Source organism: Eriocheir sinensis, chromosome 51 (genome assembly GCF_024679095.1).
Source record: "Eriocheir sinensis breed Jianghai 21 chromosome 51, ASM2467909v1, whole genome shotgun sequence".
Classification (NCBI taxonomy): Eukaryota; Metazoa; Arthropoda; class Malacostraca; order Decapoda; family Varunidae; genus Eriocheir; species Eriocheir sinensis.
The window spans coordinates 2,192,361-2,215,028 of record NC_066559.1 but is presented as its reverse complement, the minus strand read 5'-3'; the positions used below and the strand labels follow the sequence as shown (position 1 = coordinate 2,215,028).

At 44.9% G+C, this 22,668-nt stretch overlaps 1 protein-coding gene across 1 annotated transcript; it reads left to right on the top strand.

Annotated features, from left to right (window-relative positions):
- Positions 1-1,303: 1,303 nt before the first annotated feature.
- On the top strand, positions 1,304-22,518 carry LOC126982518 (uncharacterized). The gene is made up of 7 exons (XM_050834640.1): positions 1,304-2,610; positions 10,163-10,394; positions 10,521-10,594; positions 14,060-14,241; positions 16,280-16,429; positions 17,993-18,137; positions 18,309-22,518. The coding sequence occupies exons 1-7, from the start codon at positions 2,238-2,240 to the stop codon at positions 18,476-18,478; spliced, it is 1,326 nt and encodes a 441-aa protein (XP_050690597.1). The 5' UTR covers positions 1,304-2,237; the 3' UTR covers positions 18,479-22,518.
- The last annotated feature ends 150 nt before the right edge of the window (positions 22,519-22,668 follow it).

Genomic DNA, 22,668 nt, shown 5'->3' with positions numbered 1-22,668 from the left:
GGAGGAGGAGAAAACGGGGGTAAGAGGTGGAGGACGAGGAGAAGAAAGGGAGGAGGAGGAGGAGGAGGAGGAGGAGGAGGAAGATGAGAAGGAGCTTGCGGGAAGACTTGGTAAAAATTTATGAATATCAGGAAGAACCACGTCACCAAGATTCTATTTATAGCTCGGAGTCACCAAAACGAAAGAAAAGCCTGAAAAAAAGTAAAGAACAGGAACAAGAACAGGAAGAAGAAGAAGAACAACAACAACAACAACAAGATGAGCAAGAACAAGATGAGCAAGAACAAGAACAAGAAAAGAACAAGAAAAAGAAGGAAAAGAAAAAAAAAAATAGAAAAAGAAAAAGAAAAAGAAGAAACAGAAGAACAACAGCAAAAGGGGGACCAGGGGAGGAGAAGGAGGAAAAGGATGTTTCAACGAAAAAAGACAAGGATGTTTCAACGAAGAAAGACAAGGATGTTTCAACGAAGAAAGACAATTAGAAAGAAAAACGAGAAGCAGGAGAAAAGTAGATAAACAGGAGAAAAACACAAAAGGAAAAATAGACAAAAACAGATGATCAGTTCGAGGGGAAAGTGAGACTGGAAGGCAATATGTATAGTGAAATGTTAACATATGCAGTTTCTTTTAAGGAATGACCTACGAAAGGGTCAAGGGAGAGGGCAAGACCAATACGTTGAAGGGTTAAAGGTAAGGCCAACAAAGGTCAAAGTCGGAAGGGTCAGGAAACGAGAGAAAATGGACGAAGCGAAACGAATCACACGAAGAGAGAGAGAGAGAGAGAGAGAGAGAGAGAGAGAGAGAGAGAGAGAGACTACCCCACAAGATATTTGACTATTTTTCAAAGCTCGCCCCTCAGCTTAGCAAAATGCCCCCCACACAAACTCTCTACAATTCTTATCTCTGCGGAAACTACTCAAACTGTATGGTAAAGCCCGAAATAACGAACTCCGATATGGTTAAAGCAATAGCATCCCTTAAAAACTCAAAAAAGGTCACACTGATGAGATATCGGCAAATATAATAAAAGAAAACAAAAGACTACTTGCAAAACATTTTACAATCATATTTAACCAATCAATTAGGGTAGGGGGGAGAGAGAGAGAGAGAGAGAGAGAGAGAGAGAGAGAGAGAGAGAGAGAGAGAGAGAGAGAGAGAGAGAGAGAGAGAGAGAGAGAGAGAGAGGTAAAGGTGAGAGGCGGATCAAGAAAGGAGGGGAGAGGAAGAGAATCAAAGTAGGGCAAAGCGACGCCATCTGGCCCGCGCAGTGCTCATGTATAACTCAACGACACATTGATTCATCAGCGACACGCCTCCGCGACCGACACTCTCACGCCGGACGCCCCCACGCCCGCCCCGCAGCCCCGCCCGCGCCGCGTCAGCCTCCACAGGACTCAGAAGCGCCGCACCACCAACCCAAGGGACGAGAAGACAGCTTATTTACTTACACTGCAGTGACTCAGACATCCAAAGAGTATAATTTTTTCACGGATATTAAGAAAAAAAAAGTTTACGTAAAGTTCGGTAAAGGAAACTAAGGAGAGAGCTGCTGAGGGTGTAGCGGTGAGCAAGTGTTTCAAAGCTGGAGGGAGGAGAGAGAAGAGAGAAGTGTAACAACAACGTAATCAAGAAACACTGAAAAATAGGAAGAGGAGTTTAAACACAATTGAAAGAACAGAAAGCTAAACAGTAGACAACGGAAAGTTCGATAAAAGATAATCAAAACAAGGAATCACAAAAGGCAAACATCTTCACAGCAGGAGGAAGCAAGGTATGATTTGGATGATCCTTATGTTTATTAAGGAATTGAAGTAAAAAAAAAATCAAGCTAATTCTCTGTAGCCTGATCAGTCTCATTCACTCTCCCAAATTCCCAGCGCAGAATCACAGGCATTGGTAACAATTCTAGAAATATAACAGACGGCACCGGAATTTGTCACTTCTTCTCAGGACAAATCTTTCCACGGCATCGCCGGTTTTCTTTTCGGCATCTCGCACGCCGCAGAGAAAGGTCACAGTGAATAAAAAAAAGAGTTAACGTCCCATCTAAGAAAAAGGTGGAATTAATTACTGTTGACATTTCACAACCTGAATAACTAAACAATAAAACAAGGTCCCCCAGCAATAATATTCACGGAAATGTTCTTCTGATGAGACTAACGAACTAAGAATAAATCAGGAGTCACAGATAAGAATTAGTCCACAGTTTTCACCGACAACCTTCAGCAGCCAATAAGATGCAAGGGAAGAGCTATCTCGCGTGGGCCATCATATCCCTGACGGTGGTACAGACGGCTCGGCCAGCGGCGGGGCAGGAGTACACCTACTCAAAGTACTCGTGCAGGGAGATGATACCCCTGCACGTGACGGAGGTCGAGTGGCTGATGGACAGGGAGGAGCAAGAATCAAAGGAGGAGACAAACCACGTCAGCGAGCCGGCAGAATCAGGCGGAGGGGGCGAGTCGGGCTCAAACGGCACCATGACCACCACCACGACCACGACCACCACCACCCGCCCCCCCGCGCCCAAGCCCCAGATCTACCAAGGGAACGTCGACGTGAAGGTGTTGACCAGCGAGCAAAAGTACCGCCGCCTCAAGCCCCTCGAAGGTGAGTACCTGAGGAGGAGGAGGAGGAGGAGGAGGAGGAGGAGAAAGAGGAAGAGGAGAACGTGAAGGAGGAGAAAGAGGAAGAGGAGAAGAATAAGAAAGAGGAGGAGAAGGAAGAGAAAGAGGAGGAGAAAATGGAGAAACTGGAGAAGGAAGAGGTGACCGATGAGTGTGTGTGTGTGTGTGTGTGTGTGTGTGTGTGTGCTCTATCGCGTTGAACTCAATACGCTTTCATGCTACTTTTTACAAACTAATAAGACTGTATTTCCGGCACAACGTCACTGCGTGGGCCGAATCCTCCTTTCACAATCAAGTTAGAAGACATCAGTTCCATTATGATATTTTCCTTCGTTTCCTCAGCGCTACATTCCGATACAACTAATTCCCCATTCACCTATTCATACAGCTTCACCAGTGATCGTCATTCTTAGTCTGTTCTTAGTCTCTTTTTCATTCTCTTCAATTAGTGTTGTCAAAAGACGACCGTCATTCATATGTTGAGGTTCAGCATTTCCCATTTAATTTGACTAGGAACTTTCTTTTAACATCTTTTAGTTTCGTTCTGTGAGTTTCGCGTAGCATCCGTAAGAACGATAATGATAAAACATAATGTGGTGACCCACCCGGCGCGGAAAGCGACCAAAACCCACCTTGGGAGTGGGATATCCTATTGGATGAATCCATAGAGCACTAGATTTCCATATCGCTAGTTGAGGTTCGATTCCGGGCTACGATAGACTTTATGATACAAATATCCCCCCTTCTGAGCTTAGATGAATTGCATGTGTTCAGCTCCAGATTCCCCCCACTGCCACCTGTCGTCCTCGTCCATGTAGCTATCCAGTCTACTCTTAAAACAAGCTATCGTCCCTGCACTCACTATGTGATTGCCGAGTCTATTCCATTCCCCCACCACCCTATTACTAAACCAATGCCTGCCTATTTCCCTCCTAAATCTATACTTTTCTAATTTAAATCCATTACTGCGTGTTCTATCCTGCTGGCTAATTCTCAATACTTTACTTATATCGCCTTTGTTGTAACCCTTGACCCATTTGAATACTTCTATCAGGCCTCTCCGCACTCTTCGTCTTTCTAGTGAATGTAAGTATATTTAGTCCTTTCACCAGCCACTCATTCCCACGGAAGAAAAAAATAAAAGGGAGAAGAGGCGAGCAGAGACTTCATCGCTAATCACCGTACAATCTTCACTCACTCAATAACTCAACTTTCTAAAAAGAGGCAAGTGATTTGGGGTTTATCAGAGAGGCAACTTTTTTTCCGCCTATTTTTAACGCAATGAACAGATCGATGTGGACGACGTGGAAGCCTTGGCGTAGCTCCACCTGACGAGGAAATCCACTGAAAGTCCACATCAGTTATCGGCGCGAACGATGCATCCATTAATCGTTTTGTTCTTTGCGTCAGGCAGTCATACCATTCTCTCTCTCTCTCTCTCTCTCTCTCTCTCTCTCTCTCTCTCTCTCTCTCTCTCTCTCTCTCTCTCTCTCTCTCTCTCTCTCTCTCTCTCTCTCTCTCTCTCTCTCTCTCTTCACATTTGCATAGCGCCGTGAGGAGAGTTTCTTGCACCTTCGTGAGCCTCGCGTCCAGTACTCACGGAGAGGTACATATAGGCAGGTTGACATAGACAGATTGAATAAGAGTACGAGAGAGAGAGGTGGGGGAGAGTGGGGGGGGGTAATGTATAAGGTTATTCACCCAGCACTGTTACGTGATTACATGTTTTCGTTCCCCGTGAGTATCGACGCGGCATTCCTCTTCCTCTCCGGCACGTGAGGTAATCGACAGCCTCACCCATACACGCTGCCTCATCCTCGACGGAGCCAGAAGGGATTTGGGTTGATATTCTCTGACGCTTTCACTCCAACTACTTCTAAAGGCCAAAAGATATATCAGTCGGGTTCTAATTAGTCTTCTTTTAAAGTCCCTATTACAGAAAAAAGGGTCCAGCTACCACCAAGGTCATTAAACTTGCCAAAGAAATGCTCAAAACTCCTACGTAAGCCTTGTTAAATATGTAAGATTGGACCCCGAAATGTTTAATGATGTGGCCCTAAGTGTGTTTACCTGCCGACATACCCCTCTGCCTTCCTCTTACTTTACAAACCCCCAAATATCTACATACAGCACTTCACTCATCAGTTTAGTGCGTTTAAAACTATCGATAAATCATAGCTCCTTTAATTAACTAACTCCTTACCACGTCAAATATCGTATTCAAATGACCCACTTCTTCACGCCGCAGACATCATTACACGACTATTAACTCTGATGAATCACAGAATGCACGCACTTCAAACCTAAAACGTCAACCACATGTTAAATGACCCACTTCACTAACATGATAGGCCATAAACATACCTACCTCACCAAGCAACACATGACACACACTTAACATCGAACACAACACCACAGCCTCAAATTATAAAACCATAATTAGATTTCCAGCCAACCACATTCGCTATATTTAACCCGCACCGCTAAACTTGCTATCCATAGACATTCTTATTTCATCAAACAACACACACTTCACACCATTTACAACATAGTATTCCAAGTAAACAGCTGTCCCATATTATGAAACCATCATTACAACATTTGAAACTAAACTCCGGAAGTATCCTACACATTCAGTGCACAAATAACGTAATATCTCACACTCATTCTCTATCCAGTACACGGCATCATCACACACCATCAGAATAATATAGTAAACTATAGTCGATCATAACGCACTTTTAACATCAATCACACTTAGCAAATCCCACAATCTAACACCAAAAGCTACTCTGCACATACGTATCATCGATCTACGGCTACGCTAAGATAGGGTTGGGCTAAGTCTATATATACCAAGTCAAGTCACTCTGCTTCAAAGCTGCGACCGGTACGCGCAGGGGGCGGTTTTTGGGCGGAGCAGCGGGATGACGTCACTTGGAGCTAAAAGAAAAAAATACCCGCCAGTTGAGGGGTGACTAAAGTTGGGGCCCTATGTGTACTCTGGATGTGCATTCTCGCCTTCTTTCACAGCGCATTCAGGCAAGCCACTGACGAAACAATATGTCTTTTTATTGTGCTATTGCGTGACTGTAATTTCAACGACTATAAACGGCGGTGTGGGGTGTGAGGGAGGGCATGTTGAAGTGATTGATTTAAATTAGTACGCCTTTCCTCGTTTTCTCTAAATCCCTGTTTCTATATTCTCTAGTTTGGCTCCAAGCAACGTCACGCATAAACCACGCCTCGGCCGTGTCTCCTCCCACAAACCTGCGTATGACTTGACTTGGTGTATATAGACTTAAAGGTTGGGTTGCTCCACGATGCTGGATCGTCATAGGAACCGTCATAGGATCACAATTCTTCACCATTACATAACAAAATACCGGTCGGCGGGAGACACAAACTCTAACCAGTTCCACAGTCTAATAGAGTCATGTAAGCTTCAACCCAAACAAATGTAGCCTCCATAAAGCTCAGGTTCTCTACTCGGCATCAAAGATATTTCCTGTAAGGTTTCCTCAAATGTCTTAGAATCTACATGAACATGAAACACTATAACAAGGAATTTTCTTCGACTTTAGTATTTGTTTGGAGCTTACAAACCCGCTATGTCAAACTGTGGAACTGACATTAAAATAGTACTTTCAAAAGGCTTCAAATTCATCATAAGGGAAATGCTTGTAATAAAACTGCGTCGAAATGAGAAGAGTTTGAAGAAAACAACTCAAAATCTCTACTACCAACATCAACCATTCCCCAACCCGGCAGAGAGTTTTTTTTTATTTTTTAATAGTCACCACACACCCTCACCTCACCCACCTATACCAACACCCCATCCACCCACCCACACCCCATCCACCTACCCACAACCCATACCCTAACCACCCACTCAGACCCTATCCACCCACCCTCACCCTGCTCCCGCCCCTGCCCCCAACAGGCCTCCTCGCTTCCCTAACAAAGGAAAGATCCGGCCGGGCGATAGGCGGGGGCGGCGTGCGTGGGGGAGTGATTGGAAGCGCTTCCCCCCCCCGACTACTGCAAGAGACGGGAGAGATAAGGCAGAGAGGCTCATTGAGGGGGGGGGGGAGAGAGAGAGAGAGAGAGAGAGAGAGAGAGAGAGAGAGAGAGAGAGAGAGAGAGAGCAACGTACATTACCAACCACCCCTGTGCATGTCCGACAGCATCACATGACACACACACACACACACACACACACACATAAGAAAATCCCTGACACACGAAACGTAAATTAATAAATATAATTAAAGAGATTTCAAGAGTTTGGAAGATTCTCTCTCTCTCTCTCTCTCTCTCTCTCTCTCTCTCTCTCTCTCTCTCTCTCTCTCTCTCTCTCTCTCTCTCTCTCGTGTGGCAATAATGGTGGCAATATGTACATGGTGATGTAAGTGGTGGTGGAAATGGGTGTTGTGGCAGAGCTGAAGTGGTAATGGGCGACGGTGGTGTTGATGGTGATGGATATGGTGATGTCGATAGCTGGGATAGTAGCGGTAATGCGTGATGGTATTAGTGGGGGGGGGGGATAGTATTGATGAGTATGGTAGTGCTCGTGGTTGACGTGATAGTGGTGGTAGTATATAGTGAGGTTAGTGGTAGCAGAAATAGTGGTGAAAGCGGTAGCGATAAGTGCTGGTTTTAGTGGTTGAGGTGATAGCGGCGGTGTTAGTGGAAGTAGTAGTGGTGAAAATGGTAATGATATGTACGGGAATGGTAGTGTTAGTGTTAGTGTTAGTGGGGATGGTGGATGCAATGTGGGATGGTGTTAGTGTCACAATCAATAGAAAAGGTTAGAGAGATGGTGAAGGGAGTTATGTCAGTGTCGTGAGAGAGAGAGAGAATTAATAACCCAAGAGGCTCTGTCTAATGGCGGCGAGGGAGGCGAGGTTCTGTTGCGATGCACACACACACACACACACACACACACACACACACACCTAGAAGATAACAGGCAAAGTATAATTTGATTTTTTTTCCTTATCCTCTCACCAAGCACCGTAACTGATTATAGTTATTTGTACGATGAAAAATAATATCGTTTCCAGTTTTTTTATTCCATACTTATTACTATTTTATTATTGAAAATCAAGAATAAAGCTCTCGAGAGTCTCTGAAGAAACTGCTGCTTCTCAAACATAGCAACTAACCATCTTTGGAACAATGTGAATTTTATTTATCTGAGGGAAAACACTGTAGTTACATCTCCCAGTGGCGGCATTTAAGAACTGCGCCCACAAGAGGGAGGAGATTTACAATAAAAATGGGCAATAAAAATTAAGAAAACAGCAAAGGAAGTTTAGAAGAAAGAGCTGTCACAGGAAAACGGTTGCAAAAATAATCTCGATGAAGTGACAGAATATTACGATAGGAAAGTGTTGAAACTGGCAGACTAAGAAAAGGGAACTCGCAAGTGGCAACAGATTGGAGAGCAGAAGTAGACTTAGAAGTGAGGAAACACGTGACTCAGTTATCAGGCACACTAAACAAAATAAAATTGAATTGATTGGCGGAGAAGAGACTACAGATTTTAGGGAGACCGCGATTCTGGGAGGTAAGAGTCGGCCTCTTTTTCTCCTTTTCTCATATCCCTTCTTTTCCCTCTCCTTCCTTTTCTCTTCCTTTCTGCTGGTGTTGTACCGTCAAAACACCCTCGCCAAGGTGCTAATTGCCAGGTACACGCACACGCAACACTCGGGTAGCTCGCTATGCATACCTTTACTATTAGACATGAAGAGGTATGTGTTTACGACTTGTCGGGCTTAGGTGGCACGGGAGACCAATACCTACATTCCCTTCTAATACTCCCAATATCTAATACTCCCTTTCCTATTGTTATTCCTCCACTTCTCCCTGCCACCCTATTCTCAACTTTCTTTTACCTTCCTTCCCTTTCCTTCTCCTACACCTTTTCCCATACGCTCCAAATACTCCAATACTATACTACTACAGAATGGATATCAAGATGTTAGAATCTGTACAGAGGAGGATGACAAAGATGATTCAGGGGGTGAGAAACTTGCCTTATGAAGACAGGCTGAAGCAGTTAAATCTACACTCTCGAAAGGCGAAGGTTGCGAGGAGACTTGATCGAAGTCTATAAATGGATGAAGGGCTTTAATAAAGGGGATGTCAATAAGATTTTGATAGTAAAAGAGCCAGGTAGGACGAGTAGCAATGGTTTTAAGTTAGACAAACTCAGATTCAACAAAGACATAGGCAAGAATTGGTTCACCAATAAAGTGGTGGACGAATGGAACAGGCTTGGGAGCCATGTTGTGAGTGCCAATACCGTAGATACATTCAAGAAGAGGTTAGATAAGGCCATGGATGGTGAGGTAAGGTGGGGTTGAGTGTACAGGAGCTGCCTTGTATCGGCCAACCGGCCTCTTGCAGATTCCTTACGTTCTTATGTTCTTCTTATGTTCTAATACTCCCAATATCTAATACTCTCTTTCCTCTTGTTATTCTTCCACTTCTCCCTCGGTCCAAGTCCACTCCGAGGATCCTGACGTAATCCTGGAGCGGGAGGGTGACGGAGTCAAACAACACCCTTCCTTCGACAGCTTGTGTGGCTGTCGGGGACCGAGAGATCACCATCGCCTGAGTCTTCTCAGGAGCAAAGTTCACCTGCCAGCGCTCCCCCGACTCCCGTATCAAGCGTAGTTGCTGGTTGACGTCAGCAACCGCTTGCTGGCTTTCTTGGCGAGGGTAGGAGAGGGAGAGCGTGCAGTCGTCAGCGTATGCAGAGACTGCTGGCAGACTCCTGAGAAGGTCGTCGATGTACAGATTCCAGAGGACAGGTCCCAGCACAGATCCCTGAGGGACTGAGGCACCCACTGGGAGGTCCTTGGACTGCTGGCCGCCGACGACGACGTGGAGGCTTCTTCCTTGAAGGTAGTCGCTCATCAGCATCAGCAGGTGTCCTTGGATGCCTTTGGCACGAAGCTTCTCCAACAAGCTCGCGTGCCACACCCGGTCAAAAGCACCCGTGATGTCGAGAGCGACGACAATGGTATCCAGGCCGGTGTCTAGTGAGTCCTGCCAATCCCAGGAGAGGAGCAGCAGGAGGTCTGAAGTGGAGCGGCCAGATCTAAACCCAAACTGCTGGTCAGTGATGAGGGCGTTATTCTCGAGGTGGGGTGATGGCCTCCACCACTATTCTCTCGAAGATTTTTCCAACTACAGACAGGAGGGAGATAGGCCTGTACTTGGCAGGGTCAGATCTGGCCCGCTTTTTGTGAACCGGCACCACGCGAGCCTCCTTCCATATAGAGGGCCAGGTGTTCTCCCAGACACAGGCCCCGAACACCTCCGAGAGGGGTCCTGCCAGCTCACTGGAGCAGTGACGCAGCACATGTGGGCTAACGTCTCTCTCTCTCTCTCTCTCTCTCTCTCTCTCTCTCTCTCTCTCTCTCTCTCTCTCTCTCTCTCTCTCTCTCTCTCTCTCTCTCTCTCTCTCTCCCCGTCATAATACGTCCACTCTCCCTTACCGCCTCCTCCTCTCCACCCAACAGTGACGCTCCAAACATCGGAATACATCAACGGGTTCCTGCTGCAGGCGCGGAGGGCAGGCCAGCAGCAAAACGTGGTGGGGACCTTCCTGAGCGCGCCGCACCGAGGGGAAATAATAAACTGCAACGGCTCAGTGGGCAACGCGGTGGTGATGGAGACAGCGCCGCTCCGCCTCGCCAACCTCACATTTACCTGGATGGCACCCGAAGCTGACGTGGGCGCTATCGAGTTCGTGTGAGTGTGTGTGTGTGTGTGTATGAGAGAGAGAGAGAGAGAGAGAGAGAGAGAGAGAGAGAGAGAGAGAGAGAGAGAGAGAGAGAGAGAGAGAGAGAGACTCACCCGTCACTCCCCTCCCTTCAGTGCCAGTGTGCTCCTGGAGGAGGGCAGCCAGTACCAAATCTTCAGGTCCGCTCAGCTGGAGCTCAACCTCTACCGTGAGTACGCCGGCATAACATACAGTATACAGCCGGGTACTGAGAAGGACTGGTGAATGTGTTTGGGTGTGGGTGTACGTGTATGTAGGGGGTATATAAGTATGTATGGAAGGGGTGTGTTTGTTGGGGGAGAGAGAGAGAGAGAGAGAGAGAGAGAGAGAGAGAGAGAATAAAAGAGGGCTACATTCACCTAATTAAATGTTGTCTCTTCTACACAGGCGAGAAGTGTCACATGTAATTTTTTTTTTGCCTGCCATTCACTACATTCACTACGCTACCACCTCGGATTTTTCAGTCACCGCCGAGTGGCTTAAAACTACCCACATGCTGTCCTGAAGACTACCCATCAACCCGGACTCTAGAGGAAACCGTCCAAGTGAATCAAGAAGGAGTTCCGGGGGGCAGCATGAGCCAAAAGAAGATGGCGCCACTATGAACACCTGCCTGCGCCATGACGGGCTGGTGCCGAATACCATCCAGGCCCCTCAAGCAAACCTACCGGCGCTATAGGCATAGACGTAAAAAAAAAAAAAAACTGCGACGAGTAACAATGATGAGTGCCCAATATTATTTTAGTCAATCCATCGGTGCCAATATATATCTTATTTCAGATTTGGTTTCGGCAAAAAGAGAATATATCATCTTGAAGGTTACATATATATTACATAGACACTGTAAAGGTTTTCCAAACAAAACAAAAGGATAATAAAAAAGATTAAAACCTTTACATAGTACCCGTATGTTATTTTCTTGTAAATGCTGACAATTCTGCCAGTCCGATGACACTGGAAATTAGAAGCTCCGCAGACGATGACAGTTTCAATTAGACAGTTGTGAAAGTTATGCTTGTATGACACAACCCTTGAAAGATACTGGTCGTTCCGCTATGATGACAAAACGAACCAGAAGTTAATCAGAGTAAAAAAAAAAAATACAAGAGAATCGACTGAAGAGTAGGTTTGAATATTACGTATGGCTGCAACAAGGATTTTACAATAAAAAAAATAAAGCGAAATACCAAGCCAATCTTAGTTAAGAGTCTGGGTACCACCGTGATGTAGATGATATCTTGTTAATATTTCTACAACTTGTAAAAAAAAAAATTACTGATGGTGTGTGGGAATTAAAACAACGTCGCCTCAAGTATCAGACCCACAACAGTCAATACAGAAAAGAAATTTGAGCAAACATCCGAACCACTGGAAGCCACGACGAGAGAAAAACAAGGTAAATGTAGATATTCTAATTCGAGTAAACAGAGGACGAGAAAAATTATATCAGTGCTACAGGATGCAATTGGTAGCTCCTCCTCCCTCCCCCACCTCGCCTCTGCGTCAGCCGGCTGTCAAACTCCATTTGGAAGACATGTTGAAGCGAGGATTGCCGTAGTCATTATGAAAAAGATGGGTTTTTTTTTACGTCTATGCCTATAGCGCCGGTAGGCTTGCTTGAGGGGCCTAGATGGTATTCGGCCCCAGCCCGTCATGGCACAAGCAAGTGTTTATAGTGGCGCCATCTTCTCTTGGCTCATGCTGCCCTCCGGAACTCCTTGATTCACTTGGACGGTTTCCTCTAGAGTCCGGGTTGATGGGTGGTCTTCAGGACAGCATGTGGATAGTTTTAAGCCACTCGGCGGTGACTGAAAAATTCGAGGTGGTAGTGTGGGGATTCGAACTCGCGTCGTCCATCACGTGGTGAATGTGAGCACGCTACCACTCAGCCACCGCGTACCCGAGTTTGATCAGAAAATAATTAAACAATGCCACAAAATAATTGATGCCTGTGAATGTGACCCAGATTCAAGGCACTGGGATCGCTGTTCCTGAGATGTCGTGTGGGTCGTTATTTATTCACTGAGCCAATAATGTAAAGTAAAATCTTACAAGAGGCAATTTTCGTCACGTAAATAAATAATGTGACATCTCAGCCTCCACGCCAAAGTGATGGGTTATAGAAAAGATGATAGAGGAGATGATAAAATGGCGGGTACACTGTTATATAGAGTGGCCAAGCTCCTTTCTTCCCGGCACGATGACCTGTAATTCACCGTGCTCTCATCACGCGCTAGACTCCCCATCCTCAACCAGCACCCTCCCGGAATGAGCTTGGAGCCCTGGTGACATCATTGGGTACGACTAGAACCTTACATCACACCCCAAAACACCCGGGAGGCGGGACATAACCCCCGACTGACACCCAGTACCCGGTCACTGCTGGGTAAACTGGGGTAACGGATCAGAGAAGACTGCTCATCCGTCTCCGCTGCACCCGAGTACCGAACCCAGGACCTCTCTGTTGTGAGGCGAGCCTGCTAACCACTGTACTACGAAGTTCCAGTGTGTGTGTGTGTGTGTGTGTGTGTGTGTGTGTGTGTGTGTGTGTGTCACTCACCATGGTCTGATCACGCGCTGGACTCGCGATTACCAGTTCTTATCCTCCCCGAAAAAGTTTGAGAGAGAGAGAGAGAGAGAGAGAAAGCGGGCCAATGGGCGGCACACACGTCCACGTCACCTCCATAGGAAGGCAATTGGGCGGCGGGGAGGCTACGCTATAAGGTCAGGGCGGGAAGCGGAGGAGGCGTAAGGTGACTCGTCTTCATACGTGACCCGAGGTAGTGCCGATGAAGGGCTCGAATTACACTTCCCCAGTCTTGCTGAAATTCAGTCACGCCACAGAGCAGCGGAGAGATGCCAAAGACGAGCTTCCGCGAACATGTCTTAAACAAACCGATCAATGGACGACTTTTTTTTCACCAGGTATAGGTCAAGGAAATCGATCCATCCGTTCACGGTGACGCCATAGTTCACAGTCCCAAAGCCTGTTCCGAACCGGATAACCCCCCACCCATATATACGCTCTCTCTCTCTCTCTCTCTCTCTCTCTTAGACAGTAGGTCCAAAAGTAATGCAGCATACAAACAAGGCGTATTCTTTCAACACTACGAAAAATATCATCCCTTTAACCTTTAAACGAAGCAATACTTGTTGACAGACTTCCAAAACCTTGTAACAAAGAAACACACTTCTCCATTATTGAGAACTTATGTAACATTCCAAGTCACGGTCGAAAAAAGAAAAATAGTTATCCTTTGAAAACATTCTCACTGCCTCTTCACATACACTGAATAAAATAAAGAGTGTGTGTGTGTGTGTGTGTGTGTGTGTGAGAGAGAGAGAGAGAGAGAGAGAGAGAGAGAGAGGTGAAGTGAGGTGAGGTGAGTTGAGGTGAGGACAGGAGCTTAATGTTGATTGATATTTGAGCAGACATGACCCACTCTCCTCTATCCCTATTCTCTCTCTCTCTCTCTCTCTCTCTCTCTCTCTCTCTCTCTCTCTCTCTCTCTCTCTCTCTCTCCACCTAGGCTGGACCATGGGGCCTGTGTGGTCTGATTTTCTATGTAAATCTTTGTAAATCACACCACTAAAACCTTCCAACCTTTCATCTCCCCCTTCGTGTCCCCTCCAGCCGTGTCCACCCGCGAGTGTGCCGTCGCCAAGAGCTGCTTCAGGTATTGCATGCACAACACCAGCCCCGAATGTCCGGCCCATGAGGCGCGCTACACCGCCACGCTGGAGTTCCTTCCCAAGGCGGCAAAGAAGAAGACCAGCGTCAAGATCACCATTGGCGGACAGCTCGCGGACTCCAATGTAAGTGTGGGATGGAGGGACAGAAGGGTGGATAGTTGAGTAAATAGAAAGGAATTTGAAATGGAAGATAGAGAGAGATTGGTGAATAAACAGATACATACATAAACAGATAGATACATATAGAAGAAAAAAAGATAATTAATAAATTGATAGAAATATGTGAATAGAAATACAGACGGAGAAGTATTTTTTTGTTATTTATATAGAAGTGAGGAGCAACCTCGGTAAAGAGAAAGACAGATTAGGCTGCAGAACGCTTAACCTCAGACCTTGCTATCATTTTCGATTGGGGTCTTCAATGCCTCAAAAACTCAATTTCTCCACCTATCAACTCGACACAATCTTCCAAACACCTATCTCCTATTCTTCGACAACACTCAGCTGTCACCTTCCGGCCTATCCTTAACTCAGAATCTTAACTGGAAACTTCACATCTCTCTCACTAAATCAGCTTCCTCGAGGTTGGGCGTTCTGTATCGTCTCCGCCAGTTCTTCTCCCCCGCACAGTTGCTATCCATATACAGGGGCCTCGTCCGCCCTCGTATGGAGTATGCATCTCACGTGTGGGGGGCTCCACTCACACAGCTCTATTGGACAGAGTGGAGTCTAAGGTTCTTCGTCTCATCAGCTCTCCTCCTCTTACTGATAGTCTTCTACCTCTTAAATTCCGTCGCGATGTTGCCTCTCTTTCTATCTTCTATCGATATTTTCACGCTGACTGTTCTTCTGAACTTGCTAACTGCATGCCTCCCCCCCTCCCGCGGCCTCGCCTCACACGACTTTCTAATCAAGCTCATCCCAACTGCTGTCTAAACCCCTTATGCAAGAGTTAACCAGCATCTTCACTCTTTCATCCCTCACGCTGGTAAACTCTGGAACAATCTTCCTTCATCTGTATTTCCTCCTGCCTACGACTTGAACTCTTTCAAGAGGAGGGTATCAGGACACCTCTCCTCCCGAAATTGACCTCTCTTTTTGGACACTCCTCTGTATTCTATTCAGGAGCAGTAAGTAGCGGGCTTTTTTTTCATTATTGTTTTCTTTTTTTTCACGCCCTTGAACTGTCTCCTTTTCTGTAAAAAAAGATAGAAAGTGTCCATTATTACTGTCAAACTTTACTTTTGTGGCTTTTAGAATGATTTTTTGGCCCAAATAGCTAAATTTCACCATTTTCACCATTTTTGGACAGAAAACAAAAAACAAAACAAAAAATTCAAATGACACAAAAAATCACTACTCCTTCTCTCCCTTATTTCTCCTCCTCCTCCTCCTCCTTCAACTCCTCCTCTTCCTGCAAATCTTTCTCTGGCATTTTCGTTTAAAAAATATATTATCATTAAATGTCACTTGAACTGTAGTACATTTCACTGATCAACTACTTTATTATTTCTTTTGGTATGGTGTTCTTCGGAATCGCTTTTAATGATCCTTAAGGTTGAGAGGCTGAGTCACATGTGCTCTTAATGAAGCTCCTGATAGTGACAGTGACAGTGGCGGTGTCTGGCTGAAGCATCTTCCCGCGCGGCTTCTGCCTGCTATAATTATAGTAACTCGTTTTAAGAACGTGAATTTTTACTCTCTCTCTCTCTCTCTCTCTCTCTCTCTCTCTCTCTCTCTCTCTCTCTCTCTCTCTCTCTCACACACACACACACACACACACACACACACACACACACACACACCGCTCCGTAGCTCAATCGGTTAGAGCGCTACGCTGCAAGGCTTCACGACCTGACAGGCGGCGGTTCGAGCCCCGCTCAGGTCGGAATCTTTCCGCTGACAAGGAGTGGTTACTGTCCCGTCTTGAGCAAGTTGGGCAAGTTGGATGGGGTGTGTGGTGTGTGAGGTCCTGGCAGTACCCATAGTTCGACAATAATGAGCATGAGCTTGCTCATATCGGGAAGGTACTAGCTGGCGATTGCGAGTCCAACTCGTGATCAGGCCGTGGTAAAAAAAAAATTACACGCACACACGCGCTAACACACACACACACACACAAGCTTCACTCTTCGTAATCTCCCGCCGCGGCTTCCCACAGGGGTACTTGGCCGTGGGCTTCAGCAAAGACCACCTCCGCCTGAGCGAGGCTGACCTCACCGTGTGCTACCTGCAGGAGGACAACGTCACGATGGGGGTAGAGCACTACCTCCTTAAGAACATGGATTACGCACCAGACCTCCACCTCGGGGTGAGTAGCGACCTCTCTTCGACCTCCACATGCTATAATGAAATATACAGATGTGCTATTACCCCGCGTCATGGTTAGTTTGTGTGAAATGCGATAGTCTAAAACGAGTTTGTGACATGAAACGTGACATTACAGCCATAGATGAGTTTCAGGGGTTATAAATGAGTCATATTATTTTAGCTTTTCAAGGTGACACTTTGTAACTTGCAATACTTTTCGGTGCAACAGATTGCATTGCTGTAATCGCAAATGGGTCAGAGATTTCAGAGAAGGAACGAGTGGCTGGCTGATGTGACCTTGAACGAGACACTGTGACCTGTTGAGTCACCAAGGCTCTGAGACGTGAGGTACCGCCGCCTCAAAGAATGAGTCACACGCGAAGCATGTTGACCCAAATTCTACGTCAAGCTTCCTCATATCTGGAGAAGAAACGCCCGGGCAAGTTAATCAGACACTGATAGGCTTCATGCTACCTCCACCCTCCATGAACATAATTAAACTTGAAGCACTCTTGCCTTCGTGTTGGTCCACAGTTTCTTCCCAGCCTGCCACGACTGACATTTACTGTTACGCCATTGATCTGCGAGCCGTTCGACCTTATCGTCTGCTTGCACAACGATCATCTCGACCTGGCTGGCCTTCCTTTGCAAACACCATAACTGTGATAAGGAAGGAAGTGAACCAGGCAAAGAAAAACAATATTTAAGGACTCTTCCTTCTTATGGACGCGGTAGCCTCGACGGTACGCCGTTGGTATATGATATTAATAGGCAAACTGTGGTAATTCTTTCGCCCCAGGTCTTTTTTGTACATTTAAAAAAGAAGAATCCTAAAAGCAACCCTAAACAAATAGCGTACTAAAAATAGGACAGCTAAATTAGAACAGCGTAGCCCAAATGAAGACAATCATATTGCACAGATTACAGAATAATGCACAGGAGAGCTCTCTCAGGCAGTCCCCAGCCCTGCCCACGGTCACAGTTTTTATTCCAACAAAACACACCGTGATCGGCCACTGGAAAAAGAATAATCAAACAACAAAATAAAAGGAAATAGCTCAACACCACGGAAGTTGAAATTTCGTCACGATAAACAAGCAGCAAGTAATGAAGTCTATGGGAGTAATAGTTTCGATTACAAGAATCATAAATATGCACTTGCCGACAAGGCGTTCGGTTGGCTTCACTTCTTAGGGTCGCTTTCAGTCACTTTGTTTGTTTTGATCGTTACCAATGGCGCCGATCGACGCTATAGTTTTCCACGTGAAACTGGCCGATGGGGCAGTGGTGGCTGCAGAGAAAGCGAGAGGTGTTGAGTGTGTGTGGTGAGGTGCGGGGCTAGGCTAACCCCGCAGCCGCCACTACCCCATCGGCCAGTTTTAAGTGGAAATTCTAAAGCGGCGATCGGCGCCATTGGTAACGATCAAAGCAAACAAAACGACTGTGAAAGCGGCCCTTAGATATGGAAGAAAAAACGTGCGTTACTTTCAAACCAAGGCTGAAGCATTATCTTTTCCTCCACTTCTCATTCTCCTCCCCCTCAACCACCTCACGTCTCCATCAGGAAATACAGCTGGAGTCCGCTGACGTGGACGGGGACTACGCGTGGTGCACCTTCAGGCGGCCCATCACGGGGGACGACCACAACCTGCTTCCCCTCACCGAACCACACTACTACTACTACTTCTGGGGAACCAGGAACGGCAACAGTAAGTGTGCGGCAATGCACTGTATGGAAAATGTGGGTATTCACCTATACCGAAAGTTACCATACATAATGTGTAGATATATTACGATATGTAAATGATTGCTGCTTCATTTTGCTCTCTCTCTCTCTCTCTCTCTCTCTCTCTCTCTCTCTCTCTCTCTCTCTCTCTCAGGAATTTTCTTGCCGCCATCCTGGAGCATAAAGCGGTCAGACACGCTCATCAGTACAAACGACAATCTCTTCAACTACGTGGTCTACAGCGCCGCCCAGAGTCGCCAGGCGCCCTACAGTGTGGTGGCGGCGGCAGTGCTGCTCGTCGGCGTGCACGTCATGTGTTGGTGATGGTGTCACAACGCTCAGAACAGGTCTACGTTCGGTCAAATATTTGTGTTAATGATCTATCTAATGCTTGTGACGTTCTCTGTGTTCCAAATTTCGTTCTTCATCGTCACCCAAGTGAGAGAAAGCTCTGAGCAATCTGTGCTTGTCTATGGCGTAAATATCGAAACTGCTTTTACAGATTGAATTTTTATAATGGATGTTTTCAACTCATTTTTGTTTTGAACGTGGACTGATTCGTGCTGTTCCAAACGTGATTTTTTTTCTTCTAAGGTAATAAGTTTGCATGTAAACTACATTTACTGTACCGTTAAGTCACTCGTATCAACTTGCTGGTGGCCAACACACGATTGCTCGGCCACAAGCATCACTTTTGTGTGGTGGACACTGGAACACGGCGCGCTTCAGAAACTCTCGAACAGCATCGAGACTGAACAATTCTTAGTATTAGATTTATATATATGCATTGGTGCGTTGGGAATCATATACTTACGAAGGAAATAAACCATCCTGTTGTGGCCGAACGCGGCAACAAAACTACGCATGCTGTCAAACGAATCACCTCACTCACCATTTGAACTTGCAATGGCCAAGAGCAGGCGGCGGTTCCTCTCCGGAACAACGTTGAATTGTGGCCAGACGGACTGAATGTTGCTTTTCGTCTTGGAAGTTGTCGGAGCTGTCAACTCCCTCTCGCCAGTACAAGAAGGCCGCCGACCCGTACATCCACACACACACATGAAAAAACGGATACCCGCTCACACACCCGAGAAGGTAAACCAAACACTGACCCCCTTCCCCCCCCTCCCCCCGACGCTGGTGCCCTCTGTTGATGCCTACTCTTATTTCATTAGGCTTAGTGCCACATGAAATATATAAGCATTGTATTATAATTTATGCGTGTTAGGAAAATTGCTAAATAGTAGCAGATTCAACAAAAAGAATAAATAAAAATTGGATATATTGATGAATGTTAGCCCAAATGACAATACGTGACAACAATTAGACAAGGGATACCAGGCATCAGCAGACGTGTGTGTGTGTGTGTGTGTGTGTGTGAATCAGTTCTATAGTTATTTGTTGTTGCTCAAATATTATATAATGATTGTATAAGAAGTTATATGTGTGCGTGTGTTCATTGCATTGTGTGTGAATGAGTAGTTTCAAGGATTTACACACTCGAATCTCCTAGCCATCCAGCACCACGTAGGCTACATACCTTCATCGTTACAGATACACGTTAATTGCTACACGCATGAGTTGTAGGCAGGAGGCGGCAGTAATTACTTTATTATTTTCAGGTTAAGCACATTTTCTGTCGATTCAGCACTAAAAGACTAGACTATTATAGTTAGACCATTTCATTTTTCAGTTGCCATAATAAAATATTGTTTGGGTTTCAATTTTCCAAGAGTTGAACATTTAATTGTCATTGTGCAAACATTTTCAACACACACACAGGAAAACAGACAGAATCCAGAAAGCAGCGACAAAAATGATCCCGAGTTTGAGACATGATATGAAGCGACATTGGAAATGCTGGGGTTCATACCATGGAGGAGAGAAGAGATTTTATTTCACTGTAAAAGGCGATGAAAGAAATGGGCACGGTTGACAGAGATGACCTGTTTGTATGGGATAATAATCAGAGGTCATGGCACTAACTGACATCTGGAATGACCTCGGAGAAGAGTGGAGCTCGCCTCTCGTAGCCCTATACCACAACTAGCTAAACACACACATACACACTCACACACCACACACACTCACACACCACACACACACACACCTTATTTCAAATAATATTTTCTAAATGATTTTCTAACGCCTTCCGTTTCAGCAAAGTAGTTGCAAAACTTATTTTCAGTTGTTTTGAGTTATTCAGTGTTTAGTAAAAATAAAGCTGCCCATCCTATACTGCATATAACTTCCAATCCTTTGTGATACAAATCATTAGGATTATATCTCGCTTCCTCCTTAAGATCCGGGCTATTTATAAAACATTCGGGATTATTGCCCCGAAAGCCACTATCATATCATTATTGATATGACCACATTTACCATTATATACATGTTAGTTTCAAAACTCCAAACAATGTGCTTGTCAGCAGGAGCCCCTTAATTTAAAGGTTCTAGTCAGCTCTCAAAAAGGATCATGAAAACTAAGACAGATTTAGGTTTAATATCATTTAATCAAATTTGATACTTTTACTTACAATACCAATGAGCCTTCCATAGCCATGATAACAAGATGTAGGAATCTTATTTACAGTAGGTAATTAATGGCTGGAGTGATATAAACTGACAACAATATCCCATTAAGGATTTGTTACGGCATCCTAGGTTCTCCAACCACCAGGTTCATCAAATTGCACCCTTGTCACACCACCTGCGCACACCACCACCCTGTAAGGCAAAGTCAAATCTTTTGCCTTTTGCCTGGGGCTATGCACCACTTCTTTCTTTCCTCATATTTTGCAATCACTCAAGGAGCTCTTAATGAGGATAACAGAGATGATAATTTTCCTGAGTAATATTAAACCAGATATTGCTTAACTGAAGGACAATGTACAAAATTTGCTTTTCCTCACATCAATCATCATCAACAACAATCACCCTTTATATATACAGCAAGTCTGAACACTCTAAACCCTCTTGACAGAACTAAATTACTGGCATGTAGAAAGCAGCACATTTTTTCATTGATCAACCTCAGTCAGAACACAGGATTTACTTAAATTTTCTTCCTGAAATGACTTAAGTGTCAGAATAACGTAGTGAGCCTTTCCTTTCCTTCCAAATGTTGCCCTTCTCTTATCAGGTTACTGTCTCCACACACAGCTCCTTTAACCAACCCCCCAAGTCATCCCTGCCCTCCTCAGCACATACGAAAGAAGCTACTGATAAAACTCTACTTTATTTGCACATAGTGTACTGTATGCTCCCTGAAGCATCAGTTATGTTTTTAGTATATTAAAAGTTTAAGTAGAATGTACAAAGGTATGTTGTATGCACTCAGCCACCAATATGATTGAGATCGAGCTGCTCATGTGTTAGATTGTGTACATGATAATGAGTCCTATTTGTTATTGTAAGTGATATATGAATCAATAACAATGTCATGAAACCAGCACCAATGAATGCTAGGAGTGAGTGAATGAATCAGTAATGTCGCTGATGAATTACACTAAAGAAATTCAATGTGAAAGTCTGCACTACAAAAAGCAGAAAAGTCTTGCAGAGGCATCACAAAGCTTCCTACAGAAGCAGCTAGGTGTTCTGGGCAAAACTGTTGAGAGGGGCCCAGGCACCCACCACAATTTCCTGTAATATAACAGGAGCTACATATATTCCCTTTGGTCGATTGAATCAACATAATGAAGTACAGGAATGTGTTCTTCCCAATGCTTCAATTATAAATCATAAGAGTACCTCAAATTTGCAAAGGGAAGACAATTAAATGCCTATAATTTTCCAGTATTCTTGTGAAACTTGAAGTACTTCAACCAGAGGAAAACCATGCATGCACTATGACATTCTTAAAACACACATTGACAACAAAAGAAAACTATTCGCCTACCAACTCTGGTGTGTGTGTGTGTGTGTGTGTGTGTGTGTGTGTGTTTACAGAGCTGTAGTATTCACGACTGAACTATGGATGTAACTTTCTTTCCATTTCTAATTTCATCCTCTAATCTTTTCTGTATGTGTGTGTATTTACCTAGTTGGCTTACGCTCGTGTGGTCCCATCTCCACATCTGTATTTGTCCAGTTTTTCCTTAAAGTTGTGCACACTCTTCGCTGATACTACAGCCTCCCTTAGTCTGGTCCAAACCTCTATGTTTCTTTGTTCCAATGTTGGTAGGTCCATTCCTTTAATCTTTCTTCATATGACAATCCCTCCAGTTCTGGAACCATTTTCATTGCCATCCTTAGTATTCTTTCTAGTTTTTTATTTATGTTTCTTCTTATGGGGAGACCACACCGTTTCTGCATATTCCAATTTTGGTCTAATCAGAGTGGTTATTATTTTTTTTATCATATCTTTATCCATGTAGTGGAATGCTAATCCTATATTTCTTACCATTCTATACATATCACCGAATATCCTATTGATATGACTCAGGCTGTTGATTATCTTGTGTTGTCACTCCCAGATCTCTCTCTTCTTGAACTTTTTAAAATATTTCTCC

Bases quoted from the DNA above. Each gene is read 5' to 3' on its own strand.
- LOC126982518 (XM_050834640.1), top strand. From the start codon at position 2,238: ATGCAAGGGAAGAGCTATCTCGCGTGGGCCATCATATCCCTGACGGTG. The intron at 10,395-10,520 runs GTGAGTGTGTGT...CCCTCCCTTCAG, and splicing joins GTGGGCGCTATCGAGTTCGT to TGCCAGTGTGCTCCTGGAGG. The intron at 10,595-14,059 runs GTGAGTACGCCG...TGTCCCCTCCAG, and splicing joins GCTGGAGCTCAACCTCTACC to CCGTGTCCACCCGCGAGTGT.